Source organism: Melanotaenia boesemani, chromosome 15, assembly GCF_017639745.1.
Source record: "Melanotaenia boesemani isolate fMelBoe1 chromosome 15, fMelBoe1.pri, whole genome shotgun sequence".
Classification (NCBI taxonomy): domain Eukaryota; kingdom Metazoa; phylum Chordata; class Actinopteri; order Atheriniformes; family Melanotaeniidae; genus Melanotaenia; species Melanotaenia boesemani.
Genome location: NC_055696.1, coordinates 9414722 through 9438461, shown reverse-complemented (window position 1 = coordinate 9438461; position 23740 = coordinate 9414722). Strand labels below are relative to the sequence as shown.

General features: G+C 37.7%; 1 protein-coding gene across 5 annotated transcripts in view; it reads right to left on the bottom strand.

Annotated features, from left to right (window-relative positions):
* Positions 1-208: 208 nt before the first annotated feature.
* The window catches only part of nrg2a (neuregulin 2a), a 69623-nt gene continuing 46091 nt past the window's right edge, over positions 209-23740 (bottom strand). Inside the window, exons 4-11 of one of the 5 annotated variants that reach the window (XM_042007973.1) lie at positions 17316-17436; positions 14092-14150; positions 10673-10696; positions 8925-9027; positions 8566-8683; positions 8311-8438; positions 7455-7676; positions 209-3529 (exon numbers count right to left, since the gene is read on the bottom strand). In XM_042007973.1, coding sequence (XP_041863907.1) covers positions 2875-3529; positions 7455-7676; positions 8311-8438; positions 8566-8683; positions 8925-9027; positions 10673-10696; positions 14092-14150; positions 17316-17436 — 1430 coding nt within the window. In that variant the 3' untranslated portion in view covers positions 209-2874. Of the gene's footprint in view, positions 3530-7454; positions 7677-8310; positions 8439-8559; positions 8684-8924; positions 9028-10672; positions 10697-14091; positions 14151-14579; positions 14657-17315; positions 17437-23740 lie in introns of all 5 variants that reach the window. The other 4 variants (XM_042007971.1, XM_042007976.1, XM_042007974.1 and 1 more) reach the window with 4 other exon arrangements.

The following is a 23740-nucleotide window of genomic DNA, read 5'->3' as shown; positions in this document are numbered from 1 at the left end:
CTGCTTAGAAACAGATTAGGATTTAATTATTATTTTATAATTATTGATCATATGACAAAAACCTGTCCTTTTGTTTAGATCTAAAAATACATGTTTACTAAGCCTCTTGTCTTTTATTAAGTTACGCAATGTTCAGCTTTCACACAAGCTGTGTGTGTGTGTGTGTGTTTTATGTGCCTGGCAATGTAAAATTTTGTTAAAATTTATAAACCCCCAACCACCATATTAAACAGATTTTATTTCACTCTGAGATTTTATGTGTGCACTCCGGAGACATGCCGTGTATCGTGTTTGAGGAGTCCAAACCTCAGGCACGATCAAAAATGACTCAAAATGCAGAATAAGACTTTCTACATAAAAAAATAAATAAATAAAACTACAACATAAAATGTTATGAATAAAGATTTATTTTTCATATGAACAGGTGGATTCATTTTTCATTTTATTTTACAATCTATGACAATCTCGCATTTTTTCTTTTTTTTTCCTAGCATATTTCAGGAATGACATGGGGTAAGGTTTTTTTTTTTTTATTGCTGAATGTTAAATGAAATACATTTTCACTGACTGGAAAAGAATTGTCTGCTGCTTTTTTTCATTTTCTTTTTTTCTTTTAACCATGCACCCATCTAATCTTGACCACAAGGACATGCAGAGGAGAGGTGTTCAAACATTTCAAGCCAGGGTGGGGTGGGGGTTGTAAAATAAAACGGAAGAGAGTGGCAGGACGTGCCTGGTAGCATCTCAGCTGGGTGGGAGGACTGGCAAAGTGAAGAGGTATTATACTGAAATGAGAGGTGCAGTGTCTTCTTTCGTCTTTTTCCCACATATAAAATTAGACCCAGAGGTGAGAAACTCGATGAAATATTAGCAAGGTGTGACCAGAGGCCATTCTCTGAGTCTAGGACAATACCACTGTGCATTTACTATATCGGAGTTGGAGTTTAAAATCAACCTATTCTGTTTTTGAAGTTGATAATTATCAGACAATTCAGCATTCATTTTTTAAAATGAGTAATAGAGACAGACCAACAGTGATTAAACATTATCAGCTGTCCTTTCTCACTGCGTCAGTTTTAATGATATGACATTGATGAAATAACTTTTGAATAGTTCCATCAGTGGAAGAAAAATAGCTTATATGAATCGATTTACTGTTAAAATGATTATCATTTACATACTTAACTTGTAATGAATAGATCTGTAAACAAGACAAAGCAGTGCACAGTACTATTGGAGGAGACAGTATTTGGATGTTTACTGACATTATTTGGAAGTGTGCATGTAAATTGGATAGATCTCCAAAATCAACTAATAGAAGTCATGAACACAGTCATTCGATGAACAAGTGAACAATAAAGGCTGACAAATGGATAGATGGCTGCATAATGGCTTTAAAAAATAACTCAGTTAAATATCCATTTGTATCATGTTATTTCATTCTACACTATAGGCATCACATAGTTTTTGCACACACAACACGCTACAGTCACCTCTTAGAAAATGATGTAATCAAACAGCAAAATAGAAAGTTTGCATATTTTTGCATTGTATGATCCTCCATAGTTTCACAGCTATTCCATTTATATTGTCTAATATGTTCTGTACTCTTATCCACTGAGCCGCTTCCACCTGGCTTTCCTTTTCTTTGTATGGGAGTGTTCAGGGAACTGGTAGACTGTATTTTACAATGAAGTCCTCAATATTTGAGAACCTTAGTCTTAGGTAGACCTTACATTAAGGAAGAAGATGAAGAGAGGTGAAGAGAGAGTATGTGGAAATCCTGAGACACTGTGTGGCCTTTAACACAGCCACAGAAACAGAATGGACACAGAAGGATAATGAGATGTGGGAGCTCGGGTGGAATTGAGTGAAAACAGATGCAATCTTTTTTGTTTTGCCTCTGATGGTAGGATTCCCTCCGAGCCAAGTGGTTAAGTGCTTGTTGGCCTCATACATGACTAACGTGAGGAAAACCTGCTGGGAAATATAAAGGACAGAACTGGGGCAGGTCTGGGAGGGGCAGCATAGCTGTAAACACATCAAGCAATGACCTCTATAACATACAACCCTACAGCAGCCTTACCTGTCCACCTACACTGGGGTGGGGGGGTGGGGGGATTGGGGCTCTGTTCTGCTCAGCTCTCCTGAGACCAGCGGGCCCACATGTTTGAAGTTACCACAACATTGAAATTCTTCTTACAATCACAAATGCATGCAAGCAAACTGACATGCGCACACACAGAGGCATTTACACACACACTCAACCAAACACAATCTCTCACTCTCTTCTTTCTCTTTCTTTTGATAGACATTAGTCAGAGGGCAAAAATAATCTACATTGTTTTTATCAGGCGTTCAATTACATCCCAAATCATAACCCTACAGGCGAATCATATTAATGTAAACACACACTTTATGTTGAAATGGTTTATATTGCGTGATATGGAAAGGGTTATGTTCCAGTGGGGAAAGACTTCTCAAAGAATGCCATTTGGAAAGAAAGTGAGACAGGAAATCAGAGGACAAAATAACATAAATGCGTATAAAAAATGAGGCGTCCATATAAGAAAGGCTACAAAAACCTCCACTGGCCCTCTGGCATCGGCAAACAGCAAAAGGCACCACAATATTACTCTATTTTTTTACGTTGTGAAAAAACTGGCACATCTTTTTATGCTGTAAATCAAAATGTACATATAAATAGAGTTTTCCCTATAAAAAAGTCTTTGCTGTTAACTAGTAGACAACTTTTGCTAAAATGAAAATAAATATTTCATTTGTTTAGAATATCTGTCAGTTATATAAAATAAAAATATTTCTTATAGATGCAGGTCTATACTATATTGATTTTTGTTGGTTCATTATCACTCTTTAATGGGGTGTATTGTCCGGTTTGGAACGTGAGTGTGTCAGTCTTGTATGCATATTCCCGTGCCCACTGTGCCGCCCTGACGAGTGAGAAGTCCGACTGTCCACCGGCCTGTAGATGGTGGAGGGCTCGGCATTCATGTTCTGCATACTGAGGAAGGGCGTGCTCTCACCGTCCTCCTCTGACTCACTATCTGTTAGGCAGCTCCGAGACCCATAGTCTCGTGACGCCTCATATCCACGTGGGGCCACATGGCCATTCAGTCTGGATCTCCGCCAACGACGGCTACCAGTTCCACTGGACCCACTTCTCTTTGGTTGCTCCCGTGTGGAGAGATACTCCTGGGTGGTCTCATAGTCTTCATCCTCAGCCAGCCTGTAGGGGCTGGAGGGCAGACTGCCCCTGCTGTCATTTAGATAGGTACGGCGCTGCTGCCGATAGGGCTCCTGGCACTGGGTGTCATGTAGGGGCACCTGGTAGCGGCGCAGCAGAGGCTGATCATCCTCCAAAGGATAGGGATTGTGGACAGCTGGAGGGAGTGACATGGCGTGGCTGGCATTGGGGGATGTGATCTGGAAGGTAGGCACCTGCGGGGGCAATGAGTAATGGAAATCCACCGGGGAGAGGCGGGCTGGTGTTGTCAGGGCTGACACATATCTGTGGAAAATACAAAGAGGAGGTTACAGTTAATTAAAAAAGAACCAAGAAAAGAGCTAAGAAAGGGGAGCGTATCAAAAGCTGATTGTATTTTGTTAACTAAATAAACATCACACCCTAACTGTTAAGCTGTGTATGGACTAAAGTTTTTAGTGGGAGTGGGTACTTTTTCCATAGATACATTTAGCTTAGATTCTCTGTTTAGGAAAGCAACTGTAAGGGAAGATGCATGTGTGGAAATCTCAAAAGGTGTAATAACATTTGGGTTTATGATTTTGTTTGCATTTATGACCAGCATTTAAGAATAACTTTCCTGATTTTGCTAGGTGAAGTAAGCAAAATTTCGGAGTTAACTGGGGAACTTCAGAAGACAACTGGGAAAACAAATGCATGGTTTGTGTTTTCATTTCTCTGCATATTTCACCTGTGTTTTTAAGTCAGTGCACTACTGATAAGATATCATTTATGCAGCAATAGTATAGTGTAAATAGATGTAGCAGCTTGGCCGCCGTAAGTAACGATTGTTACGTGGTGGTCATTAACATTAAGATTCCTGTGAAATTCTGTGCACAGCATTAGCATGACTCTTTACATTAATAGGCATTATTGCTTCAACCCAGAATACTTCACGGTCATTTTAAATAGTTATTTTTGCTGTTAACAAGCTTGAGAGACACATGAATGGGTTTGTTACATGGATCTAAGGTTTGAATTTTCACTTGTTTGAACTTACTTTTATTTTTTAATTGTTGGATTTTCTTCGTTAAATACATAGTATGTCTGAAATGGGAGCATCTTAGAGCTGTTTGTTGCTGTTATTTATATAGCAATACAGGAATATTTATATAGATGCTGGGTGTCATCTTCGCATATGCAGACTTTTTTATCTTAATTATTCTTGTTGTTTTATTATTTCAAAAGTACCTTGACACAAAAAAATGTGTATTAGATCCAGTAGTCTTTTGCTGGCATAACTAGTACTTTGTATTTTTTCTCTACTACTACCTAAAATGGATTAATTTCTGTCTCCCTAAGCAGTTCTAAGTTGGAAATGAATAGCTCTGTTGTCCAAATTTTAAAAGGTGTCCTCCAATTATCTTTTCTTAGTCCCCCTCTTTTGTTAACATTGATGCAATTCCCCTTTTGGATCCTGTTATATACAAACATAATATAATACTCAGCTAATAACATTATAATTATATGCTCATAATTTTGAAACACCAAGGCACAGAATTTGAGTAGCCTCTGATTAAGATTAAACGAGGAGTTGGAGTCGGATCATCGATTTCCACCCTTTATTCAGTTACTTTATCATGTTACGTTAGAAGTAACACCCACTAACTCAGTGTTGGCAGAGTTGAATGAGAGTGAAATTAGAGGGTCTAATCATATGTTGCAAGCAGACAGATTTACAGGATTTTGGCAGTCTTTAATATTAAAAGGTCATCATTGTACAGCTGAATAGTTACTGATAACATTTGCATCAGTTCTTTGTGGTGGATGAAAAATGTCAGAACACTTGTCATGGATAAAAAAACAAAACAAACAAAAAAAAAAACAAAACAAAACAACCCCCCCCCCCCCCCAAAAAAAATGTCAAAATTGCCCAAATCACCCAAATCACCCAATGGAAACCTACAGGTATTCTGTCTGTACACATTGCATTGTATGCTCCATGCATTCTGCAGCATAGGCGTCTGTTTTTACCTCCAGGAAATGCAGAGAGGGAGAAATATGATATGATAATAAGTACTGCCATCATGAAAGAAGTACCTGTTACTTGGTATGACTCTAGGAAGATTTAAACAGGTTGGTTATGTATTTCTATTCAGTGGCCATGACCTTGTTCACGGTCACATGCTGCATGTTGAGATTGTTGATATCTTAAGGACCTAATGACCATCTTTTGCCAAGCAATGTTGTTCTAAAGCAATATCTGGCAACATTGCGATTGCCAAGTAATACACATTTCTAAGCTTTGTTTCTTGGCTTTTACAACTTTTTACAATTTTCCCCTTCACTTGTGGACATTTAAACCACCCCTCACCCTTACCCTTACCCTTGGACCACACAGTCAATCAAATTCTCAACTAATCAGGTGTTTTTAGACAACTGGTTTGGCTCAGGATAATGCAGGCACAGCTGAATGTTTATAGATTAGTTTACAATAGTTTAAAACATGGCTCGGCCAAAAATATAAAACACTTATAATAAGAAGAAACAAGCACAGGCACAATTTGTTTTATAACCTATCATATTAAATAGTTCCAGCTGCTTTAAGAGACTCTTTGAGTCATTAATTTTATTTAGGCTAAATTGTAAAATCCAACATATGTTTCATATCAGACCTTAGAAAAACTTAGAAGTAGCAGTGCTGCTAAGAACTGCTGGCAAACTGTAGGTACATAATTCAGAATTTATAGAAAAATAAAATAATAATGAAAACAATCTACAATAAAACCCACACTTAATCTTTAGAGGACTTATTAGCAGGGGATCTGATTGTTCCAGTTGCATGAGAAATGTTAACAATATCATTAATGAAGCAATAATTGTTAAGACTACAAGGTCATTTCCAAAATTCTTTTCATTTACTAAAACATCAAAAATTTACTTTCAGGAAGTACCATTTAGAAAAAGCTCAGTGATAGCAATCAAGAAATAAGGCATTGTTTGTGGTTAGATGTGCTTAAAATGGACAGTGGTTATCATATCCTACTACACTCTGCTTTAGATTGCCAGAGGCCACAATGTACATGTTTCCATTGGATGAAAATAAATATCATTACAATGTCACTGACTGTACATTCTTTCTCTTTTTTTCCATTTCTACCCTTTATCTCTTAAAAAATGGCATCATGCCCATTTATTTTCTCAATGTAAACACAAGGTTTCTGTCATTTTAGAATGTGGCCTAAGCTTTAATGTCTTACCTGTAAGTCAGCATTAACAAGCTATGAAGAAAGACAGTACAGTAAATTGTAATTGTGAAGGCTTTAAACAATCATAAATAAGGCCCTTGTATAAACAGCTTGAAAGCTTTAAACCATAAAAGTAGGGTCTTTTATCTTTTATCCCTTAAAACCATCTTATTTTATGGGTGACGGGTTAAAGCAGTAGAGACCAGTCACACTCCTAAATCCCCAAATTTCCTCCCAGATCATCGCAAATACAAGCTTGTTGAGCGACGGATCCTCAGCTGTGAACAGTATTAAAATTCCAAGCGTCCACAGAGTAAGGAGGGCATTTTGGGATTCGAGGGGGGTCACTATCACTATAACTACATAAGAAAATCCAGGAGGATATCTTCAGCATTTAAAAGAGCAGGAACAAGTTCAGGTCATGACTTGAATTGAGCACTACAGACAAACAGCTTGAACAAAGGCGATGTGGATAACATGAAAGAGTACTTTTTAGACAGAGCCAAGTGTGTTTGAGCTGTTATGTTCCAGCTCATGTTAAAGGAACACTCCAAGATTTTGGGAGATATATCTGTTGTCTGTTTTGCCCCAAGGCACATGACAGGATTGATATCTCTGCCTCCAGTGCAGAAAAATGCACGTGATAAATATAGACTGCTGTGGAGTTGATGAAAGGCTTATTTCCTTGATGTCAAATAGCTTTTTTTCTGCTTCCTACTAAGGCTTAGCCTTACTATGACGTTTGTACAGTTATCTCTTTGTGACTGTTTAGGAAGACACATTAAATTTAGAAAAGGTGAAAGCAACCAATTACAATTACAAACTGATCAGGAAATAATGAGACAATAGTTGTACAAACACAGTTCCTTTTTAAACGAGTGCTGTTTCTAACAGTATCCTTCCTAACCTCACAAGGCTGAGACAGAACCAGCAAAAAGATTAAACAACTTCAAATGACTATGACAAACCTGATGCCTTATCAACCACACTGGTCTGCTTCCTACCTGTCGCTGTGCGGGGAATCTCCCAGTGAGTCGAACGAATCCCCGTACTGTAGCCCTGGCCGATGGGGGTCAGAATAACCACAGTGTGCAGCTCGCCGTGCCCGTGCCTCCATGCATGCAGGACTGCTGCATTTACTGGTCCCCACGGATGATGACATCATTCCCGGCGAGTCAGAAAGGATACTGTCAGAACGTTCCAGGCTCCATGTCCGTTCCTCATGTCTGACAAATAAAAAAGGTGTTAACATGCACACACCCCAGTGTCCCAGTGAGATTCTTCTTCTTTTATTATTTAGAAGAGATGTACAGATTTTCCACCTACTTAAAGAAGCACTGGACAATACTTTATAGCTCCCAAGTAAATGGTTATGTCCCATGTCTTGTTTTAAACATGCTGTCACACACCCTTTAATCCAAACACCTAACCAGAGCCATCTGTTTCTAATAACCAACCATTCTCAAACCTCTTGTTTTTGTCTTTCCATTGTTCTTTTTTCCAATTGCCTTTCTCAAGATTTCATATGAAAAAGAGAGAAAACTAGTTCTTAAAAATCCTATCCAGTACCAGATGTACTCATCTTCACATTCAGCCTACTTGGGGGGTGTTAAACTGGCTGTAATTTGTTTTTATTTCTTTCTTATTGTGTCAATAAAAAAGTTGCATGTAAATTGCTTTAAATGTGCTCCATAAACAAGCTGGCCTACCTAACTAACCAAATGATTCTCTCACTTTGTGCATGACTCTGGTTAATAGGAGACATATGATGAGCAAATCAGAATAAGGGAATCATTTATTTCGGTAAGTGTGTTTGCACAAACAAGAAATTTGACTCTGGTGAGTATGGAGTGTGTTTACCTGTGAGTTGATGAATGGGCTCGTGTGGAAGAGTTGTGAGATCTGGAAGAGGCATGGCTGGCAGGGAACGATCCCTCTGTTGCAGGTCGTATGACTCGTTCAGTTGCAGGAATATTCTTTGATATGTACTGTGTCAAAATAAACAGATGTGGCAGACAGAGAAATATTCAGAAAAAGAAAAACTTTGATTAGATAAGCATAAATACAGTTCCTAATCTAATATTGTGAAGGATTTTCTCTACGACATACATCTACCATAGGGATTTCCTCTGGGCCAGGTCCTGGGTGATTGGGTCCATTAGCAAGGTTACGATTGGGATGTTCTGGACACATGTTCTGTCGCAGATGATTGTGCATGTTTTTTCTTTGTTTCCTGTTGAGTAATTACTGGTTATTCCATTATCCTCTTTTCTGATTTAACATTAAACATTTTTCAAACTTAAAGCAAACCCCCAATTAAACAGATTAATAATCTGTTATTTCCAGTTATGCTGCTTATTATAAGCATTCAGTACACCAGTAGCTTGATTATGCAGTAAATATGCAGTTACTTAAAATAAAAACAATACAAAAAAGAAAACGAAATGTTTGTATGTGACCACGGAAGGACTTACTTGGTTTTACAGTAGGCAACCACACACACGATGCCCACCACCAACAGAGCCACACAAATACCCGTGATTGTCAGGACTCTTTTCTGGTAGAGTTCCTCTGCCTCTGTCAACGTCACACCCACAAATACGAACACACGCCCACACATAAAAACAGAGAGAAATGACAGGAGATAGTTAGCTTCTTCAAGGAGGTCATGTTACCCTTTTTTAAATTTTTTTTTGTTTAAATCCTGAGCAGTATAAAGATTCATCCTAACCTCCCTCACATCTCACAGCATAATCAAATATCTCCTATCATATACGCACTATTACAACAGCTTCTGTAAGGCAGTATAAGTGAGAATAGGAGTTCAGTTCATCTTTCCTGAGCTGTAATATAGTATATATTATTTAAAGTTATGTATCGTATGACAATTTATGCCTTAAATAATTGACTAATAATATCTGCAAACTCTGCAGTATTGCACAAGAGCACACAAGAATTTTAAATGTGCAGTATTTGGCATGATTCTCTATCCCTTCTCAATTTAGTTAAACCTAACATGGTGCCTGACTGCTCAGGAATCTAACTCACTTCTAAATCTTCTAAATCTATCCATGAATTCATGTAGTTAATAAGTATAAGCATGGGATCTAATTTTCACAATAATTTATGAAACCAGTGATTTTTCAAAAAAGTAATATTATTAACATGAAACATGATTGGTGCCTTTATTTTTCCAGAAAAGGGTTTGTGTGAGATTGAGATGAGCCTTCTCCCAAGAAAAATCATGGCACAAGGAGGTCCTTGATAAATAATGTAATAAAAAGGAATTGAGTTTGTATATCTCCTACCATCTGAGCTTTCCTCCTTTTTTTCACCAGCAGCCATTTGACATCAACAATCTGTGTTAAATTTCTGACACCATAAATAAATCACCAAGTCAGTTTATCTATACAGGGTAGTGTTTCATGCTGCATGCCATCCACTCATAATGATTTTAAACAGAGGAAACGGTACAGGTGTTTTTACAACACTACAATGTTCCCCTGCTTCAGTGCATGAACAATCTCTGAAAAGATGCCTGCAGCATTTATTTTGTACTCTCACACAGTGAAGCCCTTTTCTGGAAAAAGTAGCAAAAGACAAGAGCAAATAGTTAAAAAAAAAAAGAAGAAGAAAAAAAAAGAAGTTGGAAGTAATGGCCAATAGAAGGAAAACTGGAAGTCGTAAACATACAGCAGCATAGCATGCTTACATGAGAAAGGATCATTTAAACCACTAAAAAAACGTATTTCAGAACTTAGCTTTGCACTTCTGTTATGCTAACAATGGGGTGATGTAAGATGAATGGAGAAAATCACATGTAAATCAAAAGAGAGGGCATATCAAAGAAAAAGACTAAACATCGGGAAGAGCCATCTGGTAGCTCAAACATGACAGATCATGCCATAGATTAAATGAGAAAAGGTTTAAAAGAGAAAAAATACGCTGTCATGATTATTACTTTCAGTTAAGAGAACTTTTCCAATCACACGAATGAGAGGTAGCGGCGAATGCATCCATGTTAATGATGTTGGATGGAGGATGAGATGCATCAACTGAGTTTCTCATTTTAATAAGTTATGGTAGGATCACTGGATAGATTGATTGGTTAATCAAGGGACAATGCGATTCACAAATCACACCATAGACGGAACAGGAGCATGTCAAAATAAAGGACGTTGTAGCAGCTAAACTAAGACTAAGAAAATGGATTGTTTCATACCCATAAATTCAATCCCAAGATGCTCTGCCATTGCAGAGGGTTGAGAGTTGGAAGAAGAAAACAACAAAAAAGGAGAAACAGACCAGATTAAGATAGTGGCACCTTCTAGCATACAGTGGAGTAAACACAAATTGGCATTTTGGTATCTGAGACAACAAACACTTGTCAGTATTTGAGTAAGACGGGACAACAGCATGCAACACACCCTTCAAACCACACTACACATAGCCACACAAATCCACAGAATATCACAGCATGTACATGGCAACACAGCTACCTTAAAAAAGGAGAATTCTAGGTAAACCTTTAATCTGCATTATATATAAAAACAGCATTCATCTCTTAGAAAGCACATAGTTTTAATTATTTTTTCTCTTATAGCTGCTTGTTCTACTAGAGGTTTCCATTTAAAAAGTACTAACCAAACAAAACATTTTAATGGGAATAAAAAATTGGGTACATAGTGATTTTATTTACTTCTGCATGTGGAAAATATGCGTCATCGGTATAGATTACCTTTGCTTTCAGTTTTCTGCTCTGAAACTGCTACAGTGTCAGTTCCCAGCCACACCCATCACATGAACAGGCAAGTTAAGAGGTGGGTATCTGTGCTGTGTTGGAATAATATTGCTGAATATGAAGAATTATAGCTAGACTTTATATTCTCTGGCAGAGCAAGGCCATGGGGATGTTGTACCAACGAGCAGAGTCCATAACTCTGGCAGCTCACTTGCTGTACTTGGGCTAAGTCAAGTCCCAGCTGTTCTTATGTCAACATGCTCTTATTAATCCAAGCACTTATGGCTAAGCAGAAGTCATCCTCTTTCTCTCTGGTATCTCCTGAGGATGGGAGGCGTCCATCCAGGAGACGGGTTTTTAAGTATGTAATGAACATGTGTTTGCAAACAGGCCTGTTCTTCAAAACATAACTAAATGTTGTTGTTTTTTTGTTTGTTTGTTTGTTTTTTTAACCCTAACTGCTATCATTGATGAAGACCACTTATTTTTCATCTCATTGTTAACAGGTACCACACATAATTTTTATTCCGCAAATCTCTGTATTAAAGCTCTTTTATTGTTTTTACTCTCTTAAAGCTATATACTGTCATTTGAGCATATAAGCATGCAAACCAAGTAATTAATGGCTGGGCCTTCTTCTCTAGACTGGTTAAGAACAGGAAATAAATGCTGTCCTTGATGCAGATGCACAGCTGCACTAAAGTGAAAGAGAATGCCGAAAAAGCGAGGGAGCATAGGAAAAAGCACTCCCACACACTGCTGTCTACTCTGCCAAAAAGACCAGTAATTTCAGCACAGTGCATTACAACTTAATGTGAGATGAAATTACTTGTAGTTAAGAATAGGGCGGGGGGTTGCAATGTTCTCTGTGCCAACATACAACAAACAGCATGTGTCAGCTCTGTGATTCAGACTACATGGATGAGCCTGTGTGTGTAGCATAAGGCAGATGCAGCTTGAAACTTTCTAAATGTTACATTGAACTCAACCATATGAGCTTGGAAAGATGTGATGATGATGGATGTGCTGTAAGATAGCAGGAATTTTTTTTTTTTTTTTTGCTTTTACCTGAGATGAATTCTTGGCTTGGTATGAGACACTAACTTCAGCTTTGTATGCACTGTCCATACTCAGGGTTAAGAAACACCTAATCTCAGTTCTTTATGTTTTTTTTACTGTAAAGTCACTTGTTACTTTGAATCAACAGTAATTGAGATAGCTGTAGATGCTTTTAATATAATCAGTCAAGAAGTAGTGTGTTAAAGAAATGTGTCTTTAGACCATGCATACTGTCATCAAAATGAATTACCTTAAGGGCAGGATCTATCAAGCAAGCCCTCAACAAAAACACCTTCTGATCTCAGTATAATTCTGCAGATGATGGATGTTTTTGCCATGTGGGGCTGAGCAAGGTTGACTTGCCCCACCCCAGGCTAGCAGAGCTGTTTGACATGGCACTCTTGTATTGTGCATGATCTCTATGCTAAGGACAAGTGCTGTGAGAGCACACCTATTTGTTTTCTGCTGAAGCAATGTCTGTTACCAACAAATGCGTTTTGCAGAATATTTTGGTATAGCTGAAGAAGAATGTTGACAGTTTTTTCTTTTTTTTTCTTCTGCTCTTGTCATGATTAAGGTATGCTTCTCTGACAGTAAGGGCAAGTACAGCTTCTTAGAGTGTTTGCTTTCAGCAAAATTAACAGATGCCTGATTCAAGACCCGAATAAAGTTACACTGATTGGAGAGCTTCTGATATATTGCTGACAGAGCTTACAAATGTCCAAAACACTGCTGTTTGTCAAGAAAAATGTGCCTTTTGAAATCAAGTTGTAAAATAAATGTGGTATTTTTATTTTTTATCAGAAGAAATGTTTTGTGTTTGAGGGGATATGGATCCAGCTATGTCTTCTATGATTAAAAGACTGAGTTAATTTAGTTTGGTTCATATTTAAAGAATGGCACGAGAGTTTGTTTGGATGTTCATTGCGCGTTGACCTGATAGCACTCAAGCCATCTTAGGCTGGTTGCTTTTTGTGCACCATGTTTGCATGGCAGCGCTTATCCTCGGTTAGCACTTTTAAATCTGGAAGTGATGTAATGTCAAGTTTGCAGATCAATGCAGGGAAAGGTGAGTGAAGAATAAAATATTTATTTACAGTAATTTTGTTATGTTGATTAATGTTTCATCTACATACATACTGATATACTGCTTTTAACTGTGTAAATATGGGAAAATCCCACATTGTGTTGAGACTGGAATATATATAATAGAAGCCCACATTATGTACAGGAGAAATCAAACTTTAAGCTTTAGTTGATTATATTCTTTCAAGTGATGGACAATCTCAACAAAAATCTCTTTGTTAATTAAGCGGTAACCACCTATCAGATATATTATTTTTCATGCCTATTAGTTGATGCTAATTGCTCAGGCCAGGTTTTCTATCCATGGATCAGCTCCAGTAAGATTTCACATGCTTGCATGTCTACAACTGATTGCACAAGGAGGCGTCATTAGTGAGCCACATTAAGTGTTGTAGAAATAATTTTGCCATTAGACCATGTTTTTACATGCAGCTCACTATTTGCAAATCAACTTCCACAAAGCATCTAAATTCAGACATCAGCTTCTTATTGGCAGATTTACTATAAGCTCCTATTCTGGGAATGCACATGCAATGCTCAGTAAGTTAACATACAGTCAGGACACACAATATCACATGCAGACCAAACACAGTAACAGACTATTAATCTATGCCGGCTTGAATATGAGTCATCAAAGGAGACACAGACACAACTATTAGCTAATAACAGGAAACGAATGCAACCTCTCTACACTCAGCATGCACACATGACACGAGGACAGTTGGACACAGTGACAGAGGAGGAAGTTGACATACGGTAGAAACTGGCCATAACGTAGGTTTGACAGCGATCACCAGTAAAGTCATTTGGACACCTGATGGAAAGAAAAAACAGCCACAGGAAGAGGGACGAGGAGGAGGAGGGTGGTGGATGAGTGAGGAGAAAGAAAGAAAACAGAGGGACAGAGAGCAAGGGTGGAGTGAAAAGGAGAGTGTGTGAAAGAAAGAGTGAGAGAGGGGAGGGAGGGATGGTGGGGTGGAAGGAGGGAGGGAGAGAGACACAGAATTAGAACAACAGCACAACTACAGACAGCAGAAGCAGAGTGTTCCCATGGATGACACCACCATGTGCATGGTATAGTGCACAGCTCATTGCGAGTTGACCTGAGAAAGAAATAGAAGAGGAGAAAGTGGAAGAGAATTGGGGAGTGAGGGGGGAAGGGGGCGGGGGGCGGCAGGATCCCACTGAGGTAATCCAGTGACAACTGTCTCTGTTCTCAGCTGTTCATGTCAAGTGAACATACTTTTGAAAGGTTTGGGCATGAACGATCGCAGTGGCTCAGTCTGTAAGCACCGTCGGCCGAAGTATCCATCCGGACATCTGGGAAGGAGCAGATGTGTGTTATGAAAAGAAAAACACAGGAAGTGAGGTGCATTGTAAATTTCATGGGCTCAAATCCCTTAGCGTCACACATGACATATATACAAAGAAAAAGGACAATAACGGACACAATAAATAAAGTGTTAATCACATAACAGGTAATAATAAAACAGTCAATAAATGACATGTTTGCAAGAATGGCAGAGCTCCAGTTGTTGAATGTAAACTACAGTAGATCCTGCAAAGGCAAAAATGTCCCCATCTCCTCCTTATGCTTCTCTTCATAGGTGATCAATAAATAAATCTAATAAAAAGATGAAAGTAAGTTAATATGATTTCTTTCCTTGGAGCCTGTTGGAATCCCAGCAGTTGTGTTCACAACCTGCAAATGTGACAGTTTTATAACTATAGCCATAACACTGTCAGGTGGAAATGAAATCACAAATTTCTCTTTACAGATGAAAAAGAAGAAACAATGATTACGTCAATTCTTGTTGGACAAGCATGTCAGGACCATTTGCTTACCTACAATTTTGGGATAAAATATATCTTGACATTTGTGTAAATAAAGACAGACTATCACCACAGTCAACAAGGGTGATGGGCATGACCGTATTTCCTCATTATAACCCCATTAGGATGATCAGTTGGCTTTTTTAGGGCCACCAACATTCCACTCACAGCCACAACTAGACCACCAATCCAACAAAGGTCATTGCTCATGATTTACTGGTTTCACACAATGCCTCCCAGGAGCACCATAACATTCAGCATTAAATTACTCATCCTGAGTGATGGTGTGTGACTGGGGAATAGCACCACCTATACACAGGGGAAACTTGGCTGAAAGATGACAGAAATAAACTGTCACCGCATAATTTAAATCAGAGTATCCACATCCAAATATCCACATTAGCACATAAAATAAACATGTGACATTTAGAAGGGAGTAAGCATTTTGCCATGTGTTAAGAGGCATCAGGCCTGGTCTTCAAAATATCCCACATACTCAAGCAACTCCTTCTATTCCTACGTCTCAGAGAGATGTGATACTTTAGCTTTTTTTCTTTTTCTTTTCTTTAAGTATTTTAATGTCTTTTCCTATTACACAAAAGCTTTTTATGGCCCTTTATCAACATTTACAGAACGGAGACAAAAGTGATGTAATCTTTATTTCTTGAGTAAAAACTCTAATCATTGTACGTTCAAAGTTTCTTTAAAACAGAAAGTCTTAAATTTGAGCTGCTGGTTGGGAAATTGTAACAAGCATTACTTAGGATTAATATCTTCCTTAAGATAAAAACCATCAAACATTAAATTTACACTCTTTGGTTGCTTTCTGTATTTATCATCAGATTATATACATTTAATTTAGAAAATAAATTAGTTATATACCGCTACAAAATTTGAACCTCAGAGTGAAGGATCCTGGTATAAATGTAGGGCTGGCTGTTTGTGAGACTTGTTTAGCCAGTGAGTAACACCCAGTGAAGCCTGGCCTATATTGAATGAGATGGCTGAGGGGCAACAAATCCCTGCAGGCCTTCACTGCATTATCCAACTTTTCTGGACCCATGCCCTGGCCATGAGTGAATTAACTGCAGCAATTGAGTTATTGCTGCCTCCAATTTGTACACAGCCTATTGAACGGCTGTTGCAGCCATGTCCCCGCTGCTTGTCGAGCGGTCCTTCTTCGGCCAACTGGGCACAGAAGCCACTGCAATGTTTTAGCTCTATATCAAACAGGCCAGAGGACTCGTATGTCAATATGCTGACTTGTGATTCTGGCGTGTATTTTGAATTATTATGTTTTGATTTAATGCGATAATTTTCTTCTTTACATTTCAGTTCATTTGTTTTTCTTTCATAAAAATTTATTTTCAAAAAATAAATATTCAATTCAATTCATTTTTGTTTAAATGATCAAACAAATGAGTCATTGCTCCATCTTTGTTAATTAAAATGAATGTTTTCTGAGTAACTGATACATCAAAGAAAACTACGTGTTTATGTAAACATGTCCTGAACATCATGCTCACTAATGTTTCTTGACCTCAAGTCTAACACAAACTGAACTGTAAATGTCAAAGAAGAGAGAAAAAAAAAATGTTTCTTGGAAAATGTCAACCTGTTTTCCTCCTGAAAAGCAGAGATACATGGTTCCTCCAACACACTTTACACATGGGTCTTGATCCCCTCTGCCAAATGTAAGCAATGATTCTATTTACCTCATTGGGGGCCTCTAACAGGCATAAATATTTGCTCACTACTAAACTAGTGACTCATGACATTTTGAAAAGGCTTTTAATGTGCAGCCGTCCTGTACACTAAACATGACTTAAAAGTATGAGAACATCACCGCCTCACTCCATTATTAGTGATAAAATACACAACAGGTGGCTGGTTAGGAAAACTGACAGGATTTTCCAGTGATGTGTTGCTGCTGCTGCTGCTGCTGCTAACAGAAAGAAATGAGGGAGTCATGTCATATCACACACAAAAAACAGCCACATTTAATATTTGTTATTAGATCGATAAGTGCAAGCATAATAAAAGAATCCTTTCACAAACATAATGAGGTTAAACATCTCATAAGTCAAAGGTGGACAATGATAATGAGAATAAAAAAACCAGGAGAATCAGGAAGAGAATAACTTACTTGCAGGAAAGCTCATTTATACCATGGATGAAGTAACAGTCGCCGCCATTCACACAGTAGGACTTTTCTGTGTCGTTGCATCTTCTGGCATGGCCTGAGCCTGGAGATAGCGTTGTGGTTACTGTGGAAAAAAGAAAAAAAGACAAAGAAAAACATTACCAACAGGTGATCTTTTCATTAAGTCAAGAATCTTTGCCTCATCAGCTCCAGTAAGATGAATAAATTCAGATTTAAACACCAAATTAGGAAACATGATAAATGGTGATGCTCAGGATTTTTATTTAAAATGTAATAGATTATAGTTTCATATGTCTATGGACATTCTATGATCTGTCCTTATTCTTCACTTTTATCTCCACAAGGACACTTAGTTTTCCATCCACAAATGTAATTGTGTCTTTAAGCAGTATTGACACTATCTCAAGAAGTTCTATGAGCAAAGATAAATATTTTCATGTCTTAGCGTAGGAGTTGTTTACGCACTGACTCAGGTTCTTGGAATGGCCTAAAATGTCTCATGTCTGAACTTAATCCCCCCTGATTGAATAGATATAGCATGTTTGGGAGAAAGTTGGCTTATCAGAACACAGGTAGGAACATATGCCAAGAGAAGCGGCAGGATTGGGCTTGAGGAGAGAGGAGTGTGCTTTGCATGTAAGGTGTTGGCATGCAATTGCTACTGTGTACTCTAGCAGTTGTAGTAATTGTTGTTAGTTTGCAGGTGGGACTATGTACGTTCATACTTTTACACCCACAACATCCAGAGTATCGGCAGGCTGATGCTGAGTGTTCTTACATTAAATTGCCCAAAGACTTTATTTAGTTGGGGCTCTGGCTCTGATATTGGCTGGGTTTCCACGACAACAAGATTTCACAACTTCTTTTTTTTTCTCTTCTTCTTATTTCTGTTCGTTCAGCTACAGGATAACTTTCTCTTCTGGTGTGCTCCTTTAATCAGAGCTCCACATCTTTTTTTGGCAAAAACTACAAAAGTTAATTCCTTTGCTTTTTACCACAACAAAGCAAGCAGATAACATTAGTAAATGCTTCTGTTGCAAGTCTCAGTTTGCAAACATAGATAAATTTCCACTTTGCAACACCCAAACACAATATTGTAAGACAATCTATAAATCTTGGAATATACAGGAAACTCACTCCAAAAATAGGATGTCTTTGCTTTGTAGAATAGCTTGGAGTTCATTTCCAATATAAAAAACGACAGCTCAGACCACACTGGTAGACATGAAGGTTTACACTAAAGACCATCCATCCAAATAATTGACCAAGACACAGTGTAAATATACAGCTGGTTATTATAAAGATCAGGGTTAAGCTTGAGTTAAGTTTGATTTATGACTGACATCTAATTTTAAAAGTTAATATGAAACTCATTTGGGCTTAACTCATAAGGTGTCCTGTTATTGTTCTGCCAGAGTTGTATAATATGAAATAATGTTATCAAAACAACACTACACTTACAGTGTTTCTTGTCACTTTTATATTTTCTGAAAACATTTTTACATTTGGCTGCTAATTTAATTTATCTTGACCTGACTTCTTCCTTGGCGTGCTGGCACGTAAAACACCTCATAAAAGATCAGACAAAGCTGTCAAGATAAAGGGACCTCAAGACATTATAAAACCCTCCTACACTCAAAATAGAAAGCTTGTGCCGAGTTCAACTGTAAAACATGCCACACAAAGGCTGCAAAACAAGCTGGATGAATCTCTATATAGGGCAGCAGCCTGTCCCAGAATGCATTGATGGAAGCGAGGGGAACATCCTGGACAGTTCACCAGTCCTCTGCAGGGTGGATGGACGCACCAGCACTCATGTTCACACATAATCCTAAAGTCCACCTGGATCACATGTGGGTGGATTGTGAGTGAAAACCCACACAGGAGGGTGGGGAGGGGGGTGGAGAAGATGTAAACTTCACACAGAAAAGATCAAGGCTGCTATTTGAACTGTGCTGTCAAAGTTCAGTTGGCTACTGGTTGAACCCCATCATCTTCCCTGTGGTCTCATTTTTTCCAACATCTTATTCTTTCCTGTTAGAATTTGGTACTTTCTTGTTACTTTATTAAGATGTTAACGATCTGAGTTTATAAGCAAATCTCATTACAATACTGTGTACAGTGTTGTCATTAAACAGCTGGTACATGATATAACACATACAGGCATTAAACTCTAAATAAATCCTCAATGATCGTGGGCCCATGTTTTACATCTGTATCACATCTGGGTTTATATGTTTTTTTTTTTTAAATGTAAGCAAAACTAAACACTGCTGGCCTTCACTGAGCTGAACAATAATACATTTAAAAATGCATCAGTAGTGTTTTATTCAGTTGTATCCATATAATGTGCAAAAATATAGTTAGACTAATTTATGCTAACCGAAATTAAAGCATACAGCACTCATATCCCTCCTCTAAAGTCCTTTTTTTAAATGACATAGAATAGATAGTTCCAGTTTGTGAATAATGTTTAGACCTAAACAGCTGCAGCACCAGGCTGGTTTTGTGTTGACATCCAGTTGAATGCTTGCAGGTGGAGCCCACACAACTCTGGTTAGAAGACAAGGTTCATGTCAAACACCAAACACCACCTGTTGGTATTTAAGAGCTTTTTGAAGGAGCCAATAAACACATACCTGTGGACATTTTACTCTCATTATTTAAAAAAATTATAAGCCTTCTTGGGCAATTCAATGAACTAACTACCTTTTCTTTTTAAGGTATATACTATACCAGAACTGTAATTATCTGCTCCCATTCATGTGGAACTATTTCCAACCGATTATTTAAAAAGATTTATAAAAAATAAAATGACATAAAATTAATTTATTTAAATAATTTGTGAGTCCTTACTGGCTTGCAGTCATCAACTGACATCCAGTCTATGACAGCGCATGGTAAGTGTCTTAGTTTTATACTTTTCTCCTCCCTTTCTCTGCTGTCCTCCCCTCTATCCCTTGTATCCCCCCGTTACTTCCCCCAAACCAAAAGAAGTAACTAGGGAACTACTGGCAAGTCACAAAAACTTCTAGTTTCAGCACATTTTTGACAAAAGAAGTATAAATCCTCAATCATTCAAATAATCAGGAAAACAATAAACTAAATTTAACAGAAGCAAAATAAAATAACTGAACTTGACATCATATAAAGTGTGTAGAAACATTCTAATTGAAAAAGAAAACACATTAAGCAGTAAGGATCAACAAGATGGAAAAAAAAGGTTTTGAGATTAACATGTTAGGTACAAAACTTAAGAAACTGCAGTTAAACTGATAAACTAAGCTTCTCTAAAGCATACATGGACAACTACTTCGGGGTATTTAAATGAATATTCAGACCTTTAATTAAGTACCTTCTTAATACAAAATAAGATAAAAAAAAAAATAAAAAAAATTAAACATCCCCTCAAAACGATTATGACGTCAACATATTTGGGTGCAGGGATGGTGCTAACAAGATGACTCAGCTCCTGGTTTTCCTGCATACTGTTAGGACTAGCTAATTATTTTCATTAGATCACAGGGTTTTGGTTTTCATAGCAATAGACTAAGCTGCTTCTGTCACTTTTGGAAAACTTTGGAAACAGCCTGTCTTATTCCCACAGCATTAAATACAGCTGTTTTGCAGGGGGAGTGGGGGGGTGAAGGGGGAACAAGCCTAATCTTGTGAATGAGTGACAACACGTATGAAAAGGTGGAATGGGTGGGGATGAAATAAGTCATAGAATGTTCCCCCTGGAGCTTTTTTCTGTCTATTGCACCTGCAGAGCAGATTGTGACCAAGTCCTTTTTTGTCTCCGTTTTATTTCTGCTTGTTAAATGTCCAATTCGTGCATTGAAGTCTCTTTAACTTCATGGCTTGATTTCAACTGACTTAATCAACTGTGAAATTTTAAATACAAAGGTTTATGCTTGATTAAATATGTTTCATGAATTCAACTAAACTTCTCTAATGTCCACTGAAAGAGGGATTCAAATGGTACAGTTGAAACTCAGGTCTTTACTAAAATAAACTGGTCGATTTGGGCGCATTTGTTAGATTAAATTACCGTTTTCTTTTCTTTGTAATTATACAACTTCATCATGCACTGTAATGCATAAATGTGGTGCTTCTAACACCACAAGATATTTTGTTTAGCTACATAATCCAAACAGTAATAGTAAAAGTTTAGTACCAAAACTACATTTGGCAGACAATGCTCGATTGTAGCATTTATGGGAAGGTGAAGGTGAGGCTAAAGGTTCATGAAATCACTTGAGAGTGACAAAACTTGTTCTTCTAACAGGAAGGCACATAAGATGCAAATCTTCCAAAACAAGGAGTGTTGTATTAACATAATGACTTCTAAATGTATTTTGAAATCCTGTCGAAACAATCAACATTACAATCTGTGAAAGTGGAAAAATCTTTCATTGAGAGAAAACTGCGAGTATCAGGTTTTGGCACAATCTAAGGAATGACACCAGCAAATAAAATAGTGACCTACAAAGCTCTCTTTTCGTCATTCACTTAAATCTGAGTGTATTTTAACAAACTAAACAAGATAAACTATATGCAAAGTGTTGCAGCTTGCAGGTAGAAATGATCCCTCATGCTGGTAAACCCATAAAAGGAGAGAAGCACATGGACGCTATCTAAGTGATGAAAAAATAACAGTGTTTTCTTTCTGACCTGATCAGGTTGTGCCAAAACAATGTTTATGCAGGCAGAAATTCATGTTTACTCGAGATTAAAACTCATGACAAGGCAGAAGAATTTATTGACATGGCTAGAGGTACACATTAACACAACAGTGAAGTATCTCAGTTAAGGGTGTGTGATGGAGTTAAATATTTTTTTATTGAAATCTGTGCGCAACTGCAGCATGATTAAAAGCAAGGTAGCGATAATACACTACCTCAAATCTTCCGTTTGCCTGTGCAGCCGTAGGCACGGAGTGTTTAAACAAGTTTCATTAAGTGCAGCAGCAGGTTTGTTTCAGTACAGGTTGTGAAGGTTGAAACTTTAGAAAACTTGATTACAGTTTAAGTTGTACTGAGTGGAACTGGTTTCTGTACATATCCAGAAACCCCTACAACACGCAACAAGTGCAGTAGTTAGTATATAATGCTGAGTGGTAATTCATTTGTGTGTATGTATGTGTCTGTCTTTGTATGCGTTTGGATGTCATGTTTTAATTGCATTCAGTCATGTCAGTTAAATGTTTTTATTTATTTATTTTTTTGTCTAAGGGAAATTCTGTTTGAGTGTACTAAATCCTTCTTACAATATTGTCCAAACATAATTAATCTTTATTGTAAATGAGCACTTGCTAATTGCTTGGATAGTCTCCAGCCTCCCCCTGCGACCCTGAACTGGAATAAGTGGTGTAGAAAATGAATGAATGAATGTAAATGAGGAGTACTGAGTAGGGAAAACTTATCTGATGTGGACTTGTCTTGGCTGCTGTTAACAGACCACAGTGCTATTTGCTGACAGTTGGTTTGATAATGTGTTGCAAATGTTGTACATGCTCCTCTGTGAAATGCAGAGCAGCTGTTGGGCAGGGTTTGTATGCTTCACATGTGTCTAATGAAGAAATGTTCTATCTGTAAAATATGTTCTGGTGAGTATAGTAAACCAGAGGAAGGGCTTAGTTAGTCACTGAGAGCTGGTCTGTTTCACCTGCTCTTGTTAGCCTTGTCAGCTGAAGGATTCTTCCTCTCTTTAGTGTCTGAAGTGATCATTAAGAGGAAGATGACAGCAGCGGCTCTATTAGCTCTATTAAAAATAGCTTTCTCTTATTTAGAAATTAACAGTTTCAGTCTAACTTTGATTTAACGGCTGACATTCTTCTTGTAGAGAAAACACTTTTATCTGCATCTACCCCAGAGAGATAGTCCTTATCGTCTCTTTATTTCAGTTTTGTGTGTTTCATATACCTCTTACATGGTCATAGTTCTTCACAAAGCTTCGTTCATTTCTTTTTTTTTTTTCTAACTCTAGAAAGAGATTTAGAAAAAAGCATCTACCTCTGTACCCCAGAGAGAAAGAGAGATGCTAAAAGACCATAGCCTGATCATAAGATCTGAAATCCTTTGTATTTCTTCAGCATTTCAGTGATAATACTTTGAATTCTGACAAATGAAAATTAATCTGAGTCAAAAGACTCGAAAACAAAACCCATTAATTGAAATATAAAATTTAGGCTAAGAGAGAATCCATAAATACTCAAGTCTAAATGAGTCAGCTTCCAACCATTTTTTCTCTTCTTTGACATGCCATATGTTATGGTCTGTGTTGAGTCATGCAGCACAGTCCCCCATCTCATGAAGGGAATGAGAGTTCAGGTGTGTTCATTAAGGTTAACTCCTGGATGGATGATGTCTCTGAGTTCCTTTAGCCTCAGAAAGAAATTGTCTGCA